Genomic DNA, 23,819 nt, shown 5'->3' with positions numbered 1-23,819 from the left:
CGAGAACACATCTGATTCATCCTTGATCTCGTTAGACGGAAAACTGCAAAGGGAACTCTTCCCAAGAAAATGACAGACCTCGGGGTTTTCTTTCGGCAACTTTTATTTCCGATGTTCCCCAATTTGGAAAGCTGCCGCTGGTCATAGACTAACGCATTCTGATCCCCTCTACTGAGAGCCATTACCATCCGTCTCGAGTCGCCTTTTCTCACTTTAAATCTCTAACTCCGTTTGCTCCATTTCGCTTCCAAACTCCAACGAACGTCAAATTATGACCTAGAGGTCAATCTACTTTGACTTATTGTTTACATCTACATTCTTTACGGCTTAACATAGATATTGTTCTCTGTAACTATTTATTTTTCTTGGATAACATACTATTTTTTTTTACAAATAATCGACTATTGTAATTTGTTTCCGGGTTTTTTCCAGTAGATTAACATAACTCATGCTAGGAGGTGCACTAAAATCTTTTATGGAATATTTATTTGAATAGTCTGTTTTCCTGATTCTTTTTTTTTTTTTCACAATTAACATTTTAAACGCAAATTATTTCTATGATATATATTGCATTATTACTGCAAAATGTTCCTGTTTTTAAGCTATCGTAATATAGATTGTTGGGCGTTCTTAAATTCTTGTTCGTAGTTTACGTTATCGACAGAACCAGCTATTGGTCGTTCTGAAGTCGCAGGAGTGTCGTGGCAGTCAATTCTTTTGTGTCATCATCTCTCGCTTGGAGCTGTAATTAATGGATAACATGACCCCCCCCCAAAAAAAACAACAACAAAAAAACAAAAACTGAACTAAGATAAAATCCGATCAGAAAATAAAAGAGAAAAGCTCTACTTTCCTCTTCCCTACGTGCCACTTGGGATTTCTCCCATTACGCAACTTCCTGTACACGTTGTTTTAATTCTATTTTTTCCTAATGAAATACGTTATAAGATGGAATACTGTTGCCAATTTTAAGGAGGATGTTGCCAAGAACATTATTTCCTGCTTCGGTAGAATACAAAACTAACTTTGAATTTCGTATTATGTGGAACCTTCGCACTACTATTCTCATCCTGAGTTTCATTTTCACAACGTTTCGGTCGATGCAACTTCCGACCTTCTTCAGGTGTATCTTGTCAAACCCGGGAACCTTTCTGTCGAACTCGGGAATCTGGACGAAATTTCGAATGGAACTCTTTATTTACTTCAGGGAGCATGCTCTTGTTCCATCGCTTTTGAGCGATCGAAAATACAATTGCGAATTACTTGGGACTTCTATCCAGTCAGGGCTGACGGAACAAGAACATGTTCGTCGAGCTATAACTATCGTAAGTAACATTCCCGTCTTCCTGCGTACACTTAAAACTAAACTACAGATTTTATTCCAGTAACTACTTGTCATTGGAACACAATACCACGAGGCTGCTTACCGGCTGACTACAATAAAAAATCGTTTTCAAGTCCAGTATTTACAAATTATCGTCTCGGTGTCCTCTTAAATAATCAAATGTTATCACGTATAAAATATCGTCTCTGATCTTTAAGGTTCTGTCCACATGACATATTTATGGATCCTTATCCTCGAGTAGTCTATGGACCTTGATAAGCTTTGACTTATTAAGACAACACAGATCTTGTCGAAATCTGGTGTCCATCTCTATCACCTGTTTGACAAGTCCACAGTATTTAGTTCGCGTGACAATACAGATAAGATTTTTTTTTTGCATCCACCTAAAAAATAATTATTTTACTTTGACCAAAGAAGGAGAGTTATCACTCTTGAGGATAGACGTCAGATATGACAGCTTGATAGGCAAATAAAACGCGCCTCGCGGCACAAAATAATCAAATAGCTGCATAGCAGCTCCAGAATTTAAATAATCACGCATCCGGAGGCCTCGACATTACCTTTTAATCTGTGAGTTGTTGAATAAATCCATTACGAGTTATACTTCCTTCAGTGCTAATTTCTGATTGGTTATTGATCAGATGTTTTCAGAACCACGTGGAGACAGACACGTTTTTCAAAAATAGATTGCACCATACGACGAATAATGCAACAATATTTACGATTGATAACACTTATTTTCGGAGAGATTCAAGCGGACCATTCTGCGAAAAGCGAGGAAAAAAACAACAACAAAAAAAAAAAAACAGAGGCGATAATAACTGTTTCTGTTTTCATATCTACGGCATGCCTACTATCGTTTCTACAAGACGCGTGTCAAAACCAGATTTTCTTGTAACAAAATCTTTTTTACATTAAACCGGCGATAATTTTATCTTCCAATTTTATTATATAAAAAATACAGCAGCGAAGAATCGTCAGACTACTACTACTACTACTACTACTACTACTACTACTACTACTACTACTCGATGCCTTGATACAGTCTCGAAAAACAAAAGATACACCCTGTAGGGGTAACTACGCGGGTAATTGTGAGGCAAGGGTTGCGCAATTACTAACCACACCTCTCCTGAATCGGCATTGTTTGTGTCCAGTGGCAAGGGGAAGTCCAGGACGACTGGAAACAATGCCGAGATAAGCGGAAAACACTTACAGCACCTGGAAGTCCCAAATGGTCACCCATTTAGTACTGACCAGGTTCAACGTTGCTTAACTTCAGTGGTCCAACGGGAACCGGTGTGTCAACGTGATTATGCATTACGCGCATATATTACACGATTTGTAAGACATTTCCCTCAACTATTATGCTGTATGTTACTACTATAGCTACTACATCAAGACGTAAATCAAAACACACTATTCTTGTAACACATTCCTCAGGCATATCGATCAGCACAAGCACCATCAAATATATTGAGGACAACTTTATGGACAAAAGATCAAACATTTCATTCAACCGGTTGAAGGATAAATTCGAACTGCCACCTCCATCACCTTCCATGCAGACCAATACAAATGAGAATTATAAATTAGCTAACCGAATCGAATCAAGCACCTCCAAGTTAACCCAAGTGCACTTGGTACGTTCGTATCCCTTATTTTGTCCTTTAGTTCTCATATTCCATGGGCGATATTTTTGACAAATCTAGGGCAGAATCTATTCCGTCTAACACTTATTGTTGGCAAGTTTTTAACCTTGAAGTTGTATTTCTTACTTTTATATAGTCAGGTGCGTTAGCATCAGTATAACATAAAATTAAAATTTCGCACTCAGGCAAAGGGAGGCAACTTTGTCTAAAGAAGTAAAGAGTTACTTCCCTTGCATTGTACTTTTGTGTCGTCTTAACATTAAACTACTTAAATCAAGTGGCTTCATGCCTTGTCTAGAGTTATTTACATTGGAGTGAAGAAAAGGGGGTTATCGTTCTCGAGAAAAGACGTCGGTCATAACAGTCTGAGGGAAAAACAAAAATGCGTCTCGCGGCACGGCCTTTAATAATAACTCACCTATCGACTTCTACATTACCATTTAATCTGTAAGTTGAAGATGGAATCTGTTAAAGGTTCGTTCATTGCCATTTTTGAATCGGTATTAAATCGATAACACGTGTCATCAAGCGTAATAGTTTTTGACGTTTTACTAAGATTAAAGAAGAAAGAAGGATCGTTGGTTTAGGTAATATCCTCTTAATTCTTAGACACCACGATCATTGAGAACATTGCCAGGCCTGCTGCGAAGAAGGTTGGTTCTCTCTACGGTGCTAGAAAGCTACTAACGCTTGAAATTATCCTGTACCTCTATAAGGCCACCATTCGCCCATGTACGGAGTATTGTTGTCATATTTGGGCTGGTGCATCTGCTACTAGTCTCTCGCTCCAAGGCAAGGTTCAAGAGAGAGTCGCCAATCTGATAGCTCCTGAACTGTCATCTAAGCTTCAGCCTCTGTCCCATCGACGAAATGTTGCATTCCTCTGCCTGTTTTATAAGTACTTTAACGGTGAATGCTCCGACGAACTGCAAGCACTTGTACCCCTTCGACGTAAATACCCCCGACAAATCTGACAAGCAGCTAAATCCCACCCTTTCACAGTAGAGATCCCTAGATGTAAGAGAGCTTTTTACTCCAGTAGTTTCTTCCCCAGAACCGCTAGACTCTGGAATTCCATTCCAGGTCCCTGCTTCCCCAACTGTACTGACATGCAGAAGTTCAAGTGTAACGTGAACCAACATCTTGCTGCCCAACTCCCCACCTAGTACCCCTGTAGCTTATGTCCCTGATAGTAGCCCCCTACATCAAAGTGTCAATGTGCCTCGTCTGGGGTTAAAATGTAATAAAAAAATATCTGTGTTTTATTAAAAGTTCTCTCTTCGTGGATTGAAAGAATGAAGAAAGCCCTTTTTCTTTTATCTCTATCTCTATATAAATAAAATGAACTCATTTTTCCCCGTCTGATTTGGACCTTAATAGGATTAAAAATCAAGATATTTCATGCAAATATAATATGCACAAACGACAGAACAATATCTGAGGTGTGTTATAGGCTTATTATTTCTCAAATTCCTCGATAATCTTATATTACTATACCTTTTCTGCTGAGAAGTCACGGCCAAAATCGGTTAAGATCAATGGAAGTGGTAAAATATTTTCTCTCTAATAAATTCCTCCTCCCCCTGCCACCACTTAACACCGTTTGGGGATCGTTCACAAGGAACAGTTGAGAAGAGAACACCGGTTTGGCTTCGTAGTTCTTTCATGTGAAGTTATTTAAAATCACTAAACTAAGCTGCAGTGCTCTGTGGCGTAGTGGTTAACGTGCTGGACAATTCACATTATATTTTCACGTTTGCGCCGACCTACCGTAGTCGTTTTTTTTGTTTTTTTTTCCTAAACAACTGGAATGGACTTTTCTTGGTGGCCGAACTGTTAACGTTGCAGATGTTTTTTTTTTTTTTTTTCACACTTTATTTTCCTACTTTTACTCATGACTCCGGGTTTGATCCTTCCTACTTACCTACCATAACATTTTTTAAAACTCCCCCCCCGTCCCGGAAACAAACACTCGGGCAATGCCGGGTACCTCCGCTAGTAAGTAATGTTTTAGTTGCTAATCTGTGTCTCTCAATTCTCTAACTTAACAATCTCCTCACTCTGTCAGTCCCAAAATTATATTGATGAGTGACACATACCGAGTCGATGTTCAAATATTGCACCTGTATGCGATCTCTTCGAATCAATGATCCTGAGAAAATCTTAAAATAAAGACAAAATACTGATGACTATATAAGCAAGGCGCCTTCAATAACTTTCCAGACTTTATTTATACAGACAGATTCAGTTTGTTATTGCTAGGGCTATGAAAACAGCATATTCTTTTCATTGTTTTGACTCTCTAGTATATATCCGACACAGACACAGTTAATCAACCAAGAACCACATAACTATATAAAAGCATACAAGATATCAACGGATACACACTTGAAAGTCGAAACAATGAAAAGAATATGCTGTTGGTCTAGCCCTAGTTATTGTTAGACATCTTATGAGATGACTGCCCAATTTATATGATTTGAAGTTCAAATGAACAGCTACAGCAGGAATCGGAATACATCCTGATTGACACAACTGATGGATTTCAAAAATTCAATCTGAACGCGAGGGGACGTTAGAAGAACGATATGCAATAAAATTCTGTTTTAAACTTGGAAAAAAAAATGCCATAAGAACGCTTCAGATTGCTTTTGGACCATCTTGCATGAATCGATTATGAGTTTTTGAGTGGCATAAGAGATTAAACAAAGGCAGGGTTCTGTGAGAGATGATCAGGGGTGTGGAAGGAGTAAAGAAGTCAGAACACCGGTATTGATTGGCCAAATAAAGAATTTAATGGATAAGGACCGTCGTGTGTCTGTAGAGACAATAAGTGCACAGTTTGATACCAGTGTGGGGACTGTCACACAATTATTTGCGAGGAACTGAAGGTGCTAAGATTCGCGCGGAGTTTGTTCCAAGGGTGCCTAGAGAAGAGCACAGACTATTTGACCAAGATAGGCATCAAGATAGTTCCTCACCCTCCCTATTGCCCAGATCTTGCTCCCTGTGACTTTTGGTTATTAGAAAAACCTTAGAGGCCGCCGTTATGAGGCAATTGAAGAGATGAAAGAGGCTGTGACGAGGGTCATTGACACGCCGACACAAGAGGACTTCCACGGGGCTTTTCAAAAGTTGTTGGAACGATACAGCAAGTGCATTGCAGCCGGAGGAGATTACTTTGAAGTACTATAAATAAAAGTGCACATGTGAAAAAAAAAAAACCGTGGAAACTTATTTAAGGCACCTTGTACATTTGTACTACCATCGCGTTGAAATATCATATCTTTTTTTTTTTTTACACAGTGGTCACCACTTATTAAGGCCCGGAAGCCACTCAGGGATAAGGGTTATTACCTATACTAGCACTCCCAGCAATTCTTACCTATCATATATAACATAAATTAATATCTCAAAATGTTTTGTTTTTTGTTTTAAATATATGAGGGCGCTCCGAAAGCTAAAAGTAATACCTCCTATTTTTTATTCCGCCCGAATGGATCAGAGGGGATTGCAAATCAGATTGTTACGAATGCTGAACTTATGCATTCATGGCCTGAAAGTTTCATCTCTATGTTACAGATATTGACGGTGTGAGAAAGCAACCCGCGTCATTGGTGTGCGTCAGAAGCAGGGATGCGTCATTGAATTCATGGAAAAAGTGCTATGAAAATGGTGGTGACTATGTTTAAAAATAAATTCTGGAGCCCAAAAAAAAAAAAAAAAGTCGTTCGTTTTAATGGTACTACTCATGTCTTCGTATCTCTTAAACCTTTTGATCATGGACTAATTAATATATATATATATATATATATATATATATATTTGCGAGAAACTGAAGATGTTAAGATTCGTGCAAAGTTTGTTGCAAGGGTGTCTAGAGAAGATCACAAATATATATATATAGGGAGAGATATGTTATCCACATACAGTACTGTTTCGTTGTATCACAACTCATCAGTGCGGCGAGACATACACATTTCCCCAGCCGTGGATCGAACCTACATCCGTCGAATTGACAGTCGGCAGCTCTAACCATCAGGCCACAAATCAGTGCCGTAAATATTTCTGCTCGAGTGTGTATCAAATCCACACCCGTTGCTAACAGTGCTCTAACCATCAGTTTGTTTACAAATGAATTAATAGTGGGCTTAATTTATATATAATATTTACTATATTTATTATAATAATAATAATAATAATAATAATAATAATAATAATAATAATAATAATAATTATTATTATTATTATTATTATTGGCTCATAAAGAGCTTTTACGCAGGTCATTTTCGTTGGTCTGTCATGGTAAAAGTTGAAATAGCATTTTCGTTAATCTGTCATAGTTCAATTTGAAATAGCATTTTCGTTGGTCTGTCATAGCTAAATTTGAAATAGCATTTTCGTTTGTCTGTCATAGCTAAATTTGAAATAGTATTTTCGTTGGTCTGTCATAGTTAAAGTTAAAATAGCATGTTCGTTAGTCTGGCATAGTTAAATTTGAAATATTATTTTCGTTGGTCTATTATAGTTCAATTTTAAATAGTATTTTTTTTTGGTCTGTCATAATTGAATTTGAATAGCGTTTTCGTCGGTCTGACATTGTTTGATTTTAAATAGCAATCCTTCCACCGCCCCTCCCTTAATTTAAACAGAATTTTTGTGAAATATTAAACGGTTCTTCTGTTCGGTAATCACCACCAGAACACAAGATTTTTTTTTTACGTTACTGACATAAATACATTTTTTTTTGCGTTCGTTAACGTATGTTGATTCTGATGGTGGAGTCATGTTCGTCCGAATTTAAAAGCTAAAAACCGCAAGAACTTTTTGTATCAACCTGATAATCTATTTATTTATTTTTATTTATTTAAGATTAGGCTTCATAATTTCTGTATTCATTTTTATGCGGAATGTTAATCTTTATCTTCGGGACCCGATAGAGGCGTTGAGTCTCTACAGTTTCAGGGGAGCATTGTCTGAAGATAGCGGTTTCAATCTTACCCAAAGCAGGCTAGAGGATTAGTTGTCAAAATGTGGCGAGACGACAACAACTATGGAAGGCAGTAATTACTGAGGATACAGTTAAGAGACTCAACATTTCTACCCCGTCGCGGTTAACCACTTGAAGAAGGCCGGAGGATGAGTTGGCCGAAACATGGTGAAGCAACAACAACTATGAAGATGAGGATAACAGTTTGCATAAAAATCAATACACAAAGTAAATTGAATAAATTAATAAATACAAAAAAACAAACAAAACTAAAGCTTTACAAGAAGAAGAAGAAGAAGAAGAAGAAGAAGAAGACGAAGAAAAAGGATTGATATGCCGTAAAACAACGCAGAATGTTAAAGAAAGTAAGAACAACTTACTCGCTGACTGTCAAGTTCTCCCGCCAATGCATCGAATGTGATTCTCACTTACAAAATCGAATTCATCACAGAGCTGTCGCTTTATCTTCGTTTATTTATTTATTTATTTATTTGTTTGTTTGTTTGTTTTCAGAAAAAAAGGTATTTTTTAATCAAAGTAGCGGTCCGAATTTCTTTTAATTCTGCGTCGAAATCTTCGCAAGAGAGAGAGAGAGAGAGAGAGAGAGAGAGAGAGAGAGAGAGAGAGAGAGAGAGAGAGAGAGAGAGAGAGAGAAAATGAAGATGGGACTAAATTAAGAAGCGTCGAATTGTTTCCCACTCGGGATGGACGGATAAAAATTCAGTCAGAAAAGTGAAAAAAGAAAAAAAAAAAGAAAGGGGCGAAACAATGGAGGAATTCCCATCGGACATTTGCAATGCGTGAAAGCACATGAATATACATGCATAAGTTGAAAGGATGTTATAGACTGACAAGCGGGACCCCACGGAAATTCCACGGTGCCTTATACATCAATTCGTATAATTCACTGTTAACAATAATATTCCTTTTGAAATAATAAATGTCTACTAGGGTGAATTATATTAACTCAATACTGCAGTGAATTAACAGAAAAGCAGTTTTTATGTACTATTTGCCGAGAAATTTCTTTTTGGTATAATGGAATAACCTATCACCCCTCCGTACAATAATATACAGACTATGAACGAGAATGAGAGAGTTCCAAGACACCGACAGACACTCGCCTGGTAAATAAACCTGTGTATTAACCCTAAGTGAATGTCCTGTGTTATGATTATCTAAAGAAAGATATATCACTTTTTATAGTTAACTAGCAGTTCCGCCCGGCTTGGTTCGGGCCCTATGTACTGTTCATAACTTTAGGTGCATATGTATATATTAAAAAGTGTGCATATGTACGGTAATGCCTTTCTATATAATAGGTTTCCTTAACTACCATAAAGAAAAGTTGGTAGAGACCACAGGCGTCAATTTTTTTAAAAAACTTTGACTCCAATTTTGACCCTTTAACCTTTATTGTTTCGGGCTCAAATCAAATTAAAATGGTTGACCCATGTCAAAGTAACCTATATCTAAAATTTAAAGTGCTTAGGCCCAAAATTGGCGGAGAAGTTTGGTAGAGTCTGCAAAGGTCAACTCTTTCAACTTTGACCTCTAGGTAGGGAAGTGAACACACACACACACACACACATTTTCACTTATCTATCTATCTATCTATCTATCTATCTATCTATCTATATATATATTCTCATATTAAGTTATTAAAAGTGCTTAACTTTTAATATAATCTATACTCTTATAATTTTTTTGTGTATTGACATTCATATTAAAACCCTTTTTTCTAATGGTATATATTTGCTTCCCCACAAAAGCAAAATGTGACACAAGGTCGCTTTTAATGTGGGGGGGGGGAAACCAGCTCCCCAAAAGAAGAGCAAAAAGGGCTCTCTGGTAGGCACCAAAAATAATAGTTGTCTCATTATAGAGGGTTCCCTCTCCATTGACCAAGACAAATTACCTTAAATGTAGCATCAGAACAGATACTACACTTTGAGGTATCAAATTTTTTTTATTCCTGTTAAAATTAAATACAATTAAAACATGAACAAAAAATTTAGGCACAAGGTCAACTCAAAAGGAGAAAGAATGGGAGCTGTTGGCCATCCTTGTTACTCTTGAACTAAACAAAAGATTCTCTTAGCTAGTATCCTTTTTCACCATAATACAACATTTACTTTTTCGTACTGGGTGACGTCCTACTAAGTGCCCAATCGTTTAAAACATTTTTTTTTATTAACGTGTAAAAACAAACAAGCAAGCAAGCAAGCAAAAAACAATAATGATAATTAAATAATTCATTTGTTTTGATCTTGTTCCCGAAGGCCAAGAAAGAAAAAAAAGGCAACCTTTTATTCTATTTAGTTATTTATTTGTTTCTCCACTCAGCAAATTAGGCACAAAACCGTTTTTTAATGTAGAGAGTGAAGGGGGGGGCACCCCCGAGAGGGAATTGGATAGTGACAATTGGTATAAAGGGTTTCTCCTACATTGATCAAAACTGATTGCTCAAGAGCAATGGTCTTATATGTGAGGTTGCCCCCCACATATTACTTTGATTGCATTATCTGCCGGAACAGATACTACACTTTGATAACAGAAAAAAAGATATTGGCCCGAACGCCAAGTAGAAAAAAAAGCAAACCTTTTTTCTATTTATTGGATGTATTTATTTGCTTCCCCACCAAAGCCAATTAGGCACAGGGACGTTTTTAATGTGGGGTAAAAACCAACTCCCCTAAAAGTAGGCAAAAACGGGGCCCCTGGTTACCAAAAAAAAAAAAAAATTGTCCCAGTATAGAGGGTTTCCCGTCCATTGACTGGTACAAATTATCTTAAGTGCAGCATCTGAAGAACAGATACTACACTTTGATCCCGGCGTGAAGGCCAAGAACAACAGGGTGTTTATTTGCTCCTCCACCGAGCAAATTAGGCACAAGGCCGATTTTTAATGTGAGGAGTGAAGGGGAAATGGGGACCAACTCCCCGGGGAGTAGAGGAGCTGGATAGTGACAATTGGTATGAAGGGTTGCCCCTACATTGACCAAGGTCTTATATGTGGGGTCGCCCCCACATATGGTCTTTGCTTGCAGTATCTGCCGGAACAGATGGTATTTATTTGCTCCCCCACCGAGCAAATTAGGCACAAGGCCGATTTTTAAAGTGAGGAGTGAAGGGGAAATGGGGACCAACTCCCCGGGGAGTAGAGGAGCTGGATAGTGACAATTGGTATGAAGGGTTGCCCCTACATTGACCAAGGTCTTATATGTGGAGTTGCCCCCACATATGGTCTTTGCTTGCAGTATCTGCCGGAACAGATGGTATTTATTTGCTCCCCCACCGAGCAAATTAGGCACAAGGCCAATTTTTAATGTGAGGAGTGAAGGGAGGGGGAAGGGAAAAAGGGGACCAGCTCCCGAGAGGTGGGAAATGGGAGCTGGTTAAAGGTCAGGCATGTGGGGTTGCCCCCACATCTGGTCTTTGCTAGTCATAGCTTGCAGTATCTGCCGGAACAGATGGCATTTATTTGCTCCCCCACTGAGCAAATTAGGCACAAGGCCGTTTTTAATGTGAGGTAAAAACCAGCTCCCCTAAAAGTAGGCAAAAAGGGGGCACTCTGGTTACCAAAAATAATAATTGTCCCAGTATAGAGGGTTTCCCCTCCATTGACTGGTACAAATTATCTTAAGTGCAGTATCTGCCGGAACAGATGGTATTTATTTGCTCCCCCACTGAGCAAATTAGGCACAAGGCCGCTTTTAATGTGAGGTAAAAACCAGCTCCCCTAAAAGGGGTCACTCTGGTTACCAAAAATAATAATTGTCCCAGTATAGAGGGCCTCCCCTCCACTGACTGGCACAAACCATCCCAAGTGCAGCATCTGCCGGAACAGATGGTGTTTATTTGCTCCCCCACTGAGCAAATTAGGCACAAGGCCGTTTTTAATGTGAGGTAAAAACCAGCTCCCCTAAAAGTAGGCAAAAAGGGGGCACTCTGGTTACCAAAAATAATAATTGTCCCAGTATAGAGGGTTTCCCCTCCATTGACTGGTACAAATTATCTTAAGTGCAGTATCTGCCGGAACAGATGGTATTTATTTGCTCCCCCACTGAGCAAATTAGGCACAAGGCCGTTTTTAATGTGAGGTAAAAACCAGCTCCCCTAAAAGTAGGCAAAAAGGGGGCACTCTGGTTACCAAAAATAATAATTGTCCCAGTATAGAGGGTTGATATTTATTTGCTGCCCACCTCAGCAAAATGTGGCACAAGGCCGGAAAGTGGGAACCCCGCAGGCTCCCCTAAAGGAGGGGCACTCCTGCAATTTTAAAAATTGCCTGAGTAACCCCGTCGGCATTCCCCGGTCAGGGCGCCTCAGGCAGCAAGCAATAAACTTGCCCCACCGGAAAGCCCGGTGGCAAGGCCTGGGAGGGTGGACCTCCTAGGTATTACCCAGGCGATTGTCCCAGTATAGAGGGTTTCCCCTCCATTGACTGGTACAAATTATCTTAAGTGCAGCATCTGCCGGAACAGATACTACACTTTGATCCCGGCCCGAAGGCCAAGAACAACAGAAAAAAGGCAAGCCTCTTTTCTATTTATTTAAAAAAAGAAAATACAACTTTGTTATATATGGGTCGTAGAATTGCATTCATCTGCACAAGATCTAGCTAATTTGCATATTCTTTTAAACATTCATTTTAATTAATTCCCGATTAGTTTTTTTTTACGGTTTTCTCATAGGATGATCATCTTTAGTTAACTATTGCGTGTAATTATATTCATGCAGATATTCTACATGATTTATACTTGCATAATATTTGTGTAAAAAGGTTATAATAAACACTTTCTATATATAGTTATGCATACGTATATATATATATATATATATATATATATATATATATATATATATATATGTATATGTATTCGTTGAAAAATTTTTCTCCCAAACTCCTCTGTCAGTTTTTGGTTTGTAGAGATGAAACTTAATATATGAGGTGTTCGAACCCATGCGAAACTTTATATTTTGGTTTTAGCAAGGGGAAAATAGTGAAAAAATGCGAAACTTAAAAAAAAGTGGAATTTGCCAGGTGAAGGTCGAACTACGACATTACGAATGTGTATGTGTAACGTAATATCTATTAGTATATGTTTTAATTTTTAGCCTTGTAGCCAACATATCTTCATAGCTTAGGAAGTAACGCCAAAGGAAAAAGTAAATCGTAAGCTAAACGTTTTGGTTTCGATTTTCTGTGGTGGCGCACGCGTCATTTTTTAAAACACATTTTTAATCATTACTATATATTGGTCCAATATAATACAATAATAAATACGAAATCTGCAATTATCAAAATATGATATTTAAGTGTATTTTACGACCGGACAATTCCGGGCGGCTTGCCAGTGTTGAATAAACTAAAACAGTGGAAGACATTCTCAAATGCTCTCGTCGGTAATTTATGTACAACTAAATCTGTCTCTGTCTCTGTCTCTCTGTCTGTATCTCTGTCTCTCTCTCTCTCTCTCTCTCTCTCTCTCTCTCTATATATATATATATATATATATATATATATATATATATTTATAATCATAAACTTTCACAAAAAACACTCGTCTAACTGAAACGACTGTCAATAATTTCCCCCATTCTTTATCTGTACCTAAACCTAAACATAGATACCATGAACACATGCTTGCGAAACTCTCTTCCGCTTGCCTGTTTTCCACATGACTACAATTTGGTAGTCTTCAAGTCCAATATAAACAAATTCTTCATGAGCCGTACTCTTAAGTAATCCAATTTACCAAATTTCCACTACTAACGATTACTACGATAATTTCCCATTGAATACTGTACACTAAATTAACCCTTGTCCTCGAGTGGCCTCCGGGCCTTGATAAGTGGAGACTCCTATGTAAAAAATATATATACTCTTAGTATCGCTAATCAAATTACAGATACATTTCTGCATCTTATTAATAACCGTCAAATGGGACAGTAAACGCTCTATGACAATAGTATTCCATAAATGGTCTAATATATCGATTTGTAGAGACAAAGAACAGTCCATTCCAAGTACAGGGTGGTAGGATAAAAGAAAACAACACTAAGTTTAATGTAAACTCCGTGTTAAACTAAGTCATTACATTAACCACAGCCGGTCCCAAGCAACACCCCCACGGGGCCCGAACAAAGCCGGGCATGACAGTCACAAAGAGAATAAACATTTATTTTTCTGTCGCAAACCAATGTCCATGCAGATAGATACGACCACACACTGACCAATCAATGCAGTTATTCCATTTGCCCCCTAAAGAGCTTCTTTAGCCTCTTTGAGAATCACGGTCGGCCGGCAGAGAGAAACTGACAAGCATCGAAGATATATCCCAAGCATCGAAGATATATCCCCCTCTCTCTCCCCTTCTCTCTTTCTCTCCCTCTCTTTATTGGACCCTCCAGCTTGGACGTACAATGAAACAATAAAATAGACAACGGCATTGGATAACTTATGGTATTTAGTATTATACTAAAGCTGAGTTAATTAACGTTCGTTTCCATAAATGCTTGTTTCTACGTCAGAGCTCTGATCTCTGTTTCCTTCTGTAAAATACAGATATAAATGTCGCCCTAAAGAAAACAACACCAAAGCTTTATTTTAAAACTTTTATTGAAAAAAAAAAATCAATTCAGGTAACTTGATTATGTAGTAGAGCTGATATCTATTCAATTTAGCTGCCTTCTAAATCTGGAACTGGGAGCATACCTTTTCCACAAGCACTGGCAGAAGCTCGACGAATACTCGGCGAATAGCGGCGATCAGGCTGGCTTTGGTGTTGTGGGAGGTCATGTTGGTGATGTTCTCAACGTATGACAAAACGACGTAGTCCAGCGGGTTCAGGTTTAGGAGGAGGGTATAAAGTCGTAGAACTCAGCCAAGTCTGGGTCTCTTTGGACTTGTAGGCCGGCGCCGAGTCCTGCCGCCACACCCAATGTCTGCCAGCGGTCACCTGATTGCACCAGGGGATCACCACACTCTTCAGCACATCCAGGTACACTTTGGTGTTGACTTTCAAGTCGTCTTCGAGATGTGAGGTGGCATGATGTGGCTCTCACTTGAAACCACACCAAAGACCATAACCGTATCCGAAAACTTTGTATTCTTCACCCTGGCACATCCCTGTTATTCGCGGCAATCCAGCGATGAATTTTGAAGGTACTGGCAATGGTCCTGTTGCCATAACTTGGATCAGTAGTGGCGCATCTCCGATTGTTTCTCGTTGAACATTGTGTCACTTTTAGACATGATAGAAGGCTCATATCGCTCTTGAGAGTTGTACACAACTGGTCAACTAGTAGATAGTCTGCAACAAAAAAAAAAAGAAAGCCAGTTTTCATAAAACGGAAATGGAATCATGCCGTCTTTCCTAGTGGGAAAATTTTATCATTCCACCCTGTACATCCATATTATTTTTCCCAAGGGAAACTGATTAGTATCTCTGATGTTTGTTTAAAGACGAATGCTTAACACAAATAAATAACTAAGTCGGCATAAATTATCTCAAACAATTATAATATTCAACGAATTTTCTTTATGTGTGGTAACCCCGCAGTTTTCGTTGTTGTCATGGAAATTTTGGAGAGTGATCTTAACATTCGAGTAAATTCTCACAAAACTTGAGTAAATTCAATTTTTTAATCGCTAGCAGGCATTGTTATTATTAAAAAAATTTTTTTTTGAATAAATGTAGTTCGATTTTGAAATTTGGATAATGAAAAAAAAATGTTTACGTGCTATAAATAATTTTTTCGATCCCAAATTAATGTCAATAAATGAAACCACAAAAATCAATGACAATAATAGGGATAAATATTTAGTTTTCACAAATAAAATAATTGTATTTGACATTAAAAAAATGTCACTGCTTATTTGTTTTTTTCGAGAGCATAATTATTTTTTATAACCGATCATGTAACCGGTCACTTCGAATGCTTTTTGGGAGTCATTGCACTTCTCCCTACATTATACGGCATACTCACAATTACGTTAGATTACCAAAGTTAAGCAACGTTTAACCTAACTATTTCCAAGTAGGTGACCATTTTAGAATACTAGGTGCTGTATGTAGGAGGACGTCGAGAACTCTCTGCAAGAACTGAAAATAAAAACCTAACATCGTCACCTTCGCTAACAGGGATATGCAAGTGATTGCGGATAACTTGTGAATTTGATATTCCCACGAGACTTCCTCCTTCATCTTCCCTGACCCTTCTCGGCTATTTGGCATCATTCTTTTGTGAGGGGTGGTGATTGGGTAATGGGGAAGGGGATGGGCGAGGGATAAAGAGCTTATGGATATGTATCTTCTATGTTCTCGGTTCCATGTAACGCTTCTTCATGTTTTGTCTGCAGCAGTTTTTCTGGTCCACGCATGTGGCTCATGTGTATTAGTCCCCGCATTCCAAGGTTTTCCTTAATATTTCAACTGTTTTCATTATTGCTATTCGTTGTATTTTTCCAGTCATTCCTCTGATTCCAATTTCTCCCATTCTTTTTTCCAAGTTTTTCAGAATTGTTTCTAATGCTCCTACTATTATAAGTACTATATTAACTTTTTTATCATCCATATCCCTTTCACTTCTCTGGCTAGCTCTGTGTATTTACTCCGTTTCTCCTTTTCTTTGATATTTGTCATGTATGTGTCATGTATCAGATGGAACAAAAAAGTCTACGATTTGACAAGACTTTTCTTTTTTGTTAATTATTACAACACCCGGTCTTCTTGCTTGGATGAGTTTATCCGTTTGTATCTCCATGTCCCATAGGATTTTGTGATTCTCGTTTTTAGTTACTGTTGCTTGCTTATGTTTGTACCATTTGTCTGTGCGTTCGAGATGCAGTTGTTTGCACAATTCCCAGTGTACTCCTTTTTCCACTTAGTTGTGCCTGTTATTGTATTCCTTTTGGGCTAGTTTGCTACATTCACTTACTATATGGTTCATCGTTTCGTCTCTTTGTCCACTGGGTCTGCATTTGCTGTTTACTTGTGTTTTGTCGATCTTTGTTTTGACGTGGTTAGTTCTTATCGAATTATCTTGCGCTGCCGTTATTAAGGATTCAGTTTCTCTGTTTAGTGTCCTTTTCTCATCCATGTCCAAGTGTTTTCGTTATTTTCATACTTTGTCATCCTTATGAATCTTCCGTGTAGTTGTTTCATTTCCCATTTTTCTTTTCTTGTCTTTTCCGTTGTCTTTTTTTAGCGTCTCTCGCTGCGATAATTATCCTTTCAGTGTTTTGCGTTATGTATTTTCTAGTTTGTTTTTAGTGTTAATCACACAGACCTCTATACAAATCAGTCCCTTCCCGCCATCTTTCCTTTTTTACGTAGAGTCGGTCAACATCGTCCTTCGGGTGTAGTGCGTTGTGCATGGCCATGAGTTTCCTGGTCTTCTGATCGAGCTATCTCAGTCCTTCTTTAGTCCACCCTGTGAACGGCCCAGAGTATCTTACTAGTGATACTGCCCATGTATTTATGCTTTTTATTAGGTTTCTGCTATATAATTTAGTTTCCAGGAGTTTTTTTTGTTCTCTTGAGGCATTCCTTTCCAATTCTCGCTTTCATTTCTGTTGGTTTGATGGTGTCTGCTTCCAGTACTGCTATGGTATTTATAGGGGCCTTGTTCCCCTAGTGCCCTCATCTCCGTTTGGTTAGTTAGTGCACGCCTTCTGTCGTCTCTAGTTTTCCCTTTCTTATAACTAGTAGTGCGCACGTTTCCATACCGAACTCCATTTGTATAGAAGGGTTTGCTATTTTTTTAGGGTGTTTTTCATATTGTGGCGTCGCAGAATTCGTCTTCATATAAGTAAAAATGGGTACAGCATATTACTGCAACAAGTTCTTCCTTATTTAATTCCGCTTGAAAATTTGGTACATTGGCGCTTTCCAAGTACGTTTTCGTCAAAGACAACGACCCAAAACACACTAGCAAGCTTGTAGAGGAATTTTTTTTTTCGAGAAAAATCCATAACTCTATTAAGCTGAATCTATAGAGAACAATAAAATGTTCAAAATCAAAGCCAAACTAAAAGCAGCCATAAATGAAGAATGGAATCAGATACAAATGGATTTTTGCCAAACACTTCTAAAACAGATCCTTTGTTTGATAAAATGCATGCACATTGGCTGATAGGGAGGGGCGCGGTGGATACTAGAAAGTTGATTGGCCAATTAGAAATCCTCAACGAGACTTCTGGAAAATCTACAACAGTGTAGTAAATAATGGACAATCAACAATTCCCCCACTAACCAACAATCACGAGGTTGTCTCCTCAGCAACCGACAAGGCTAACATGCTTGCCAGTCGGTTTGCCTCAAACTCCACACTGGACCCTTCCAACCACCCCCTACCTGACTTTCCTATGCGGACAGACGCCACACTAGACGATCTGAAAACCACCCCTGCTCAGGTGCATGCTATCATAAAAAACCTTGACACCTCAAAAGCATGTGGACCCGATCTTATCCCAGCTGTGCTATTAAAAAAGTGCTCCCCGAAGTAGCTCCAGTTCTCTTCAAACTCTACAACAAATGTCTTAATGAAGCTTGCTTTCCGGGCTGTTGGAAAACTGCTTCTGTTGTACCAGTATTCAAGAATTCTGGCGAAAGGACAGACCCATCAAATTATCGCCCCATTAGCCTCCTCCCACTTTTTGCCAAAATATTTGAGACCATAATTAACCATGCTCTAGTCCATCATCTTACAGATGCTAAACTACTGACTGACAAACAATATGGATTTAGACAAGCCCGTTCCACAGCAGACATCCTCACCGTGATCTCTGAACGTATATACCAATCACTGGACAAAGCGGGGGAAGGCAGAGCGGTAGCTCTAGATATATCTAAGGCTTTTGACAGGGTATGGCATGAGGGTCTCCTCAGGAAGATTAGATCTTACGGTATCACTGGTAGAATACTTAACATAATTAAATCCTTCTTAGATAAGAGAAAAATCCAGGTAGTCCTCGACGGTCGCACATCCAAACAATATGATATAAATGCGGGAGTGCCCCAGGGTTCTATCCTTGGACCTCTATTGTTCCTGATATTCATAAATGACCTCCCCGACAACATTGCCTCTGAGATGGGTATATATGCTGATGACACTACACTCTATGGCAGACACGACAGGAAGACGAATGAACACATTTCTAAAGAAATGGCAGAAACACTAGAGGAAGACCTCCAATCTGTAGTGGAATGGGGACAAAAGTGGTTGGTCGCGTTCAATGCTGCCAAGACTAAACTAGTTTCATTCAATAATTACAAGAAACCCTCTCTACCACCAATAGCAATGGCCAACGACCCTTTATCTGAGAGTCCATCTTTCAAACTCCTTGGCCTAACGTTCACAGGAAACATGAGTTGGAACAATTACATTGAAGGCATTGCCAGGGCCGCTGCAAGAAAGGTAGGCTCTCTCTACCGTGCTAGAAAACTACTAACACCCGAAAGTATCCTGTACCTCTATAAGGCCACCATTCGCCCATGTATGGAGTATTGCTGCCACATCTGGGCTGGTGCATCTGCTACTAGTCTCTCGCTCCTTGACAAGGTTCAAAAGAGAGTCGCAAATCTGATAGGCCCTGAACTGGCATCTAAGCTTCAGCCTCTGTCCCATCGACGAAATGTTGCATCCCTCTGCCTGTTCTACAAGTATTTTAGTGGTGAATGCTCTGATGAACTGCAATCACTTGTGCCCCCACGACGCGAGCACCCTCGACAAACCCGACAGGCTACTAGATCCCACCCCCACACTGTAGAGGTCCCTAGATGTAAAAGATCTTTTTACTCCAATAGTTTCTTCCCCAGAACCGCAAGACTCTGGAATTCCATTCCAGGTCCCTGCTTCCCCAACAGTACTGACGTGCAGAAGTTCAAGTGTAACGTGAACCGACACCTTGCTGCCCAAATCCCTACATAGTACCCCAGTAGTTGTTGCCCCTGATAGTAGCCCCCTACACCAAAGTGGCAATTTGCCTTGTTTGGGGTGAAAATGTAATAAAAAAAAAAAAAAATATAAAAACAAGAAGCAACGACAGAATTCGCGCATAAGCCTGACGAATCCTATAGTTGGATGAAACGCAGAATATTCAGTGTAGCTTAATCGCCATATATATTTTATAAATTACTAACTAGCTCTACCTACGTATTGAGCACTTTTGAAGTAAATACTTAAAGTTTACGCATAAATCTATACTTTCGTATATTAAATTTATGTGAATAAATGAAGTAGTTATATATATATATATATATATATATATATATATATATATATTTTTTTTTTTTTTTTACAAAGGCGTCACCACATTATCAAGGCCCAGAGGCCACTCAAGGATAAGGGTTAAAGAGTGTACAGTAGAAGTTGGTCAATATAGTAATCATTAGTAATGAAAATTTGGTAAATTTAATAACTTATATGGAACGGCTCATCAAGAACTTATTTACTTTAGACTTGAACAAAACCATATTGTAGTCAGCCGGAAAGCAGGAAAACGGAAGACAATTCCACAGGCGTGCAGTTCTAAGAAAGAAGCTTTGTTCATGGAATCTACGTTTAGGTTTAGGCACAGATAAAGAGTGGGGGAAATTATTGATAGTGTTTACAGCTAGACGAGTGTTTCTTGTGAAAGTTTGGCGAGGGGGGACCATAGATTGAAGCTCAGTTGAACACTTTCCATGAAAATAACGATACATCAGAGACAAACTCGCAACATCTCTTCTGTGAGATAGAGGTTGCAAGGAGGAGAAAAGGACATCTCCTACGAGGCTACGAAGTCTATTTTGAACTCTATCAAGGCAGGACAAGTTCTTTCTAGCAGCTCCTGCCCAGATGTGGCAACAGTATTCCATCCTTGGACGTACCTGGCTCTTATATAGATAGAGAATAGCATCAGCAGTGAGATATCTACTGGATCGATAGAAAGATCCCACCATTTTTCCAGCGGCCTTGGCAACAGATTTGATATACGTGTTCCATTTAAGATCAGGAGTAATGGTCAAGCCCAGAAGCTTGTCAAAACTTGAGGCCTCCTGAAGACGAGAGCCATTCATTTCAATTGATGACAAATGTGGATTAGAATGTTGATGATGTAAAGAGAGAAGCTTGGTTTTAGATGCATTAAAAGTAACCAGCCACTCCTTTCCCCATTGTACTACGTGCTCAAGATCAGAGGAGAGAGAATTGGAGAGAACTTGCTCGTTTACTGTCTTAGATGTGGTACCATAAATGGTAGTGTCGTCAGCATAAATGTCTACAAATGATGTAAGGATATGATTTGGAAGATCATTAATGTAGATCAGGAAAAGAGTTGGGCCCAGGATGGATCCCTGAGGGACACCGGCATTAATATTGTGAGCTTCTGATTTTTGCCCCTCAACTACTACTCTTATGAATCTATCAGAAAGAAATGATTTAATAATTGAGAAGACTTTTCCAGCTATACCATAGCTAGCGATCTTATGAAGTAAACCTTTATGCCATACCCTATCAAAGGCTTTAGATATGTCAAGAGCAATTGCCCTAGAAAGATTGCCACCGTCGAGAGATTTGCTAATCCTATGCGATATAACTGTAAGGACATCTGCTGTAGATCTAGCAGAACGGAAACCATATTGAGTGTCACTAAGAAGGTTATTTTTGTTGAGATGTTTGATTACTTCTGTATTTAATACAGATTCTAGCAACTTACTCATGACGCACAGGAGACTTATTGGCCTGTACTGAGAGGGGGATGAGCGATCACCTGAATTCTTAAATACAGGGCATACTGATGAGATTTTCCAGGGAGATGGGAAACTATTCTCCTTAAGACAACGTTTAAACAGTTTTGTAAGTATGGGCGCTAGTTCAGGTTGAAGTTTTTTGAGCACTATAATTGGAATACCATCAGGGCCAGTTGCTTTACTGGAATCAAGGTTTTTGATTAGCTTGGCAACATCACGTACAGATATACGTATATCACATAGCGTGTTTTCTGATACAAGAGGAAATATTGGGGGTTGGCGGTCTTGGTCGCAAAGGGTAGAATTAGCTGCAAAGTTCTTGACAAAGAGTTTGGCTTTGTCTGATGCTGACGAGATTACCTCAGATCCATTGATAATAGTTGGGATGGAGCACACGCTTCTGTTCAGAATTCTGTTTGCTATTTGCCAAAACTGGTGGGAACCAAGCCGCTGCTCAGCTACTTTGGACTTAACAGATTGAGCATACAACTCTCTTGCGTTCCTTATTACTTTCTTACAATGGTTGCTGGCAGTCCTGAAAACGGCTTTAGTTTCCATACATCTATTACGTTTGAAGCAGTGGAAAAAGTGATTTCTGTGCGCAATGGCAGCAGCACATTCTGGAGAGAACCAAGGCTGGCTGTTAGGTTTTTGCTGAAACTTTTTAGAGGGTATGAAATGGTCAATACCTACAATTAACCATTCAGTTAGGTCTAATACTATAGAGGACACATCCTTTTTAAACATGGAATGCAGAGGTAGATCAGATATAAATGTACGGAAGCTATCCCAGTCAGCCTTAGTGTATCGATATACTGTACGATGAAGAGGTACGTCTGGGGACTTATTACATTTCATTTTTATCTTAATTGATACAACAGAGTGGTCGGAAGATCCAAGAGGCGACAGAACAGAAACTGAACATAGTTCAGGGCAAGTTGTGAGAAAAAGGTCTAGTAGGCTCGCATACTGGCCGTCATTATCGGGCACACGGGTAGGTTCCTGAACAATCTGAGTGAGGTCATAGGCAATGGAGAAATCATGACAGAACCTCCCCTCATCATCGGTCTTGTTTGAGTGGGTCAACCATTCGATGTTGTGAACATTGAAGTCTCCACATACGTGAATGTTAGCTGAAGGATAAGTAGAAAGGACTTGGTCAATTTTCTCAGATATGCTTTGAAAGATAGTAACTCCGCTGTTGTGGGGGCGATAGAGAGTAAATATAAATGCAGTAGTGTGAGCTAAAGCAACCCGGAAGCACATATAAGGTAAGTTAGGATCTTCCCTGGAGATGTCCCTCCCACATGGAAAGCTATCTTTAATATAGGCACATATTCCATGCCCATGGCGATCTTGGGGGTCAGATTTAGAAGTTAAGTTAGAGTATCCTGTAATTGCAAACTCATCAAGGGAAATAGCCTGTCCAATGCCAGTTTCACTTAAAAATAAAAGGTCTGGTTTAGTCTCCTGTAATTGGGTTTCAACCTCTGGAAGGTTAGAACGTAGACCCCTGATGTTGGAGAAGGAGACATGGTAGTAGGGGTCTACGTTGGAAGTTGGAGAACCGGGTTTAATCGAGTATTTTTTCTTGAAACTTGTCATGATGAAATTTTGGAATTTGTGGACTAGGTCGACAGATTTACTTAGAGCAGGACAGAGAGGGGAAACTAAGAGAGAAAAAGAAACGAAGAATTTTTTTTTTTTTTTTTTTTGTACCACATGATAAGGTAAAGCCGTAACAATTACCCACTAGTATGGCATCGAGAGGCCCCACCAGAAGCTACTGCATGGTCCAGATTCCATTCACCAAATGGCAATACAGCAGCCCCAGTACTTTGCACCTGCTGATAGGACAGCCTCCTTAGTGGTTAATCCAAGGTTCGGGTCCCTGACTATCAGGCGGATAACGTCAGCCCAGACAAAACGTTTACCTCCAGCACCCTTACTAGTGACATGGCTACAAGGATAGACATAGAAACAGAAAATTTCCACCAACTCTGCCAACTGTTCGCGCAAAAATACTGCCAACCTAGAAAACAGCTTTTTCTTCTCCCTTTGTCAGAAAAATCACTCATTTAAAAATGAGG

General features: G+C 39.1%; 1 protein-coding gene across 3 annotated transcripts in view; it reads right to left on the bottom strand.

Annotated features, from left to right (window-relative positions):
- LOC145297774 (uncharacterized) overlaps window positions 1–23,819 on the bottom strand; it is a 115,078-nt gene that overhangs the window by 66,627 nt on the left and 24,632 nt on the right. The window contains exon 1 of one of the 3 annotated variants that reach the window (XM_080144022.1): window positions 8,368–8,557. The exons of the other annotated variants lie outside the window; for them this stretch is intronic. Within the exon in view, the coding sequence (XP_080000148.1) occupies window positions 8,368–8,399 (32 nt within the window). The 5' untranslated portion in view covers window positions 8,400–8,557. Of the gene's footprint in view, window positions 1–8,367; window positions 8,558–23,819 lie in introns of those variants that run through there. 3 annotated transcript variants of the gene reach the window in all.

This window comes from Euprymna scolopes, chromosome 18, assembly GCF_053919585.1.
Source record: "Euprymna scolopes isolate OS-2025 chromosome 18, ASM5391958v1, whole genome shotgun sequence".
NCBI classification, from domain to species: domain Eukaryota; kingdom Metazoa; phylum Mollusca; class Cephalopoda; order Sepiida; family Sepiolidae; genus Euprymna; species Euprymna scolopes.
The sequence above is the reverse complement of the archived record's forward strand: the minus strand, read 5'-3'. Positions and strand labels throughout refer to the sequence as shown.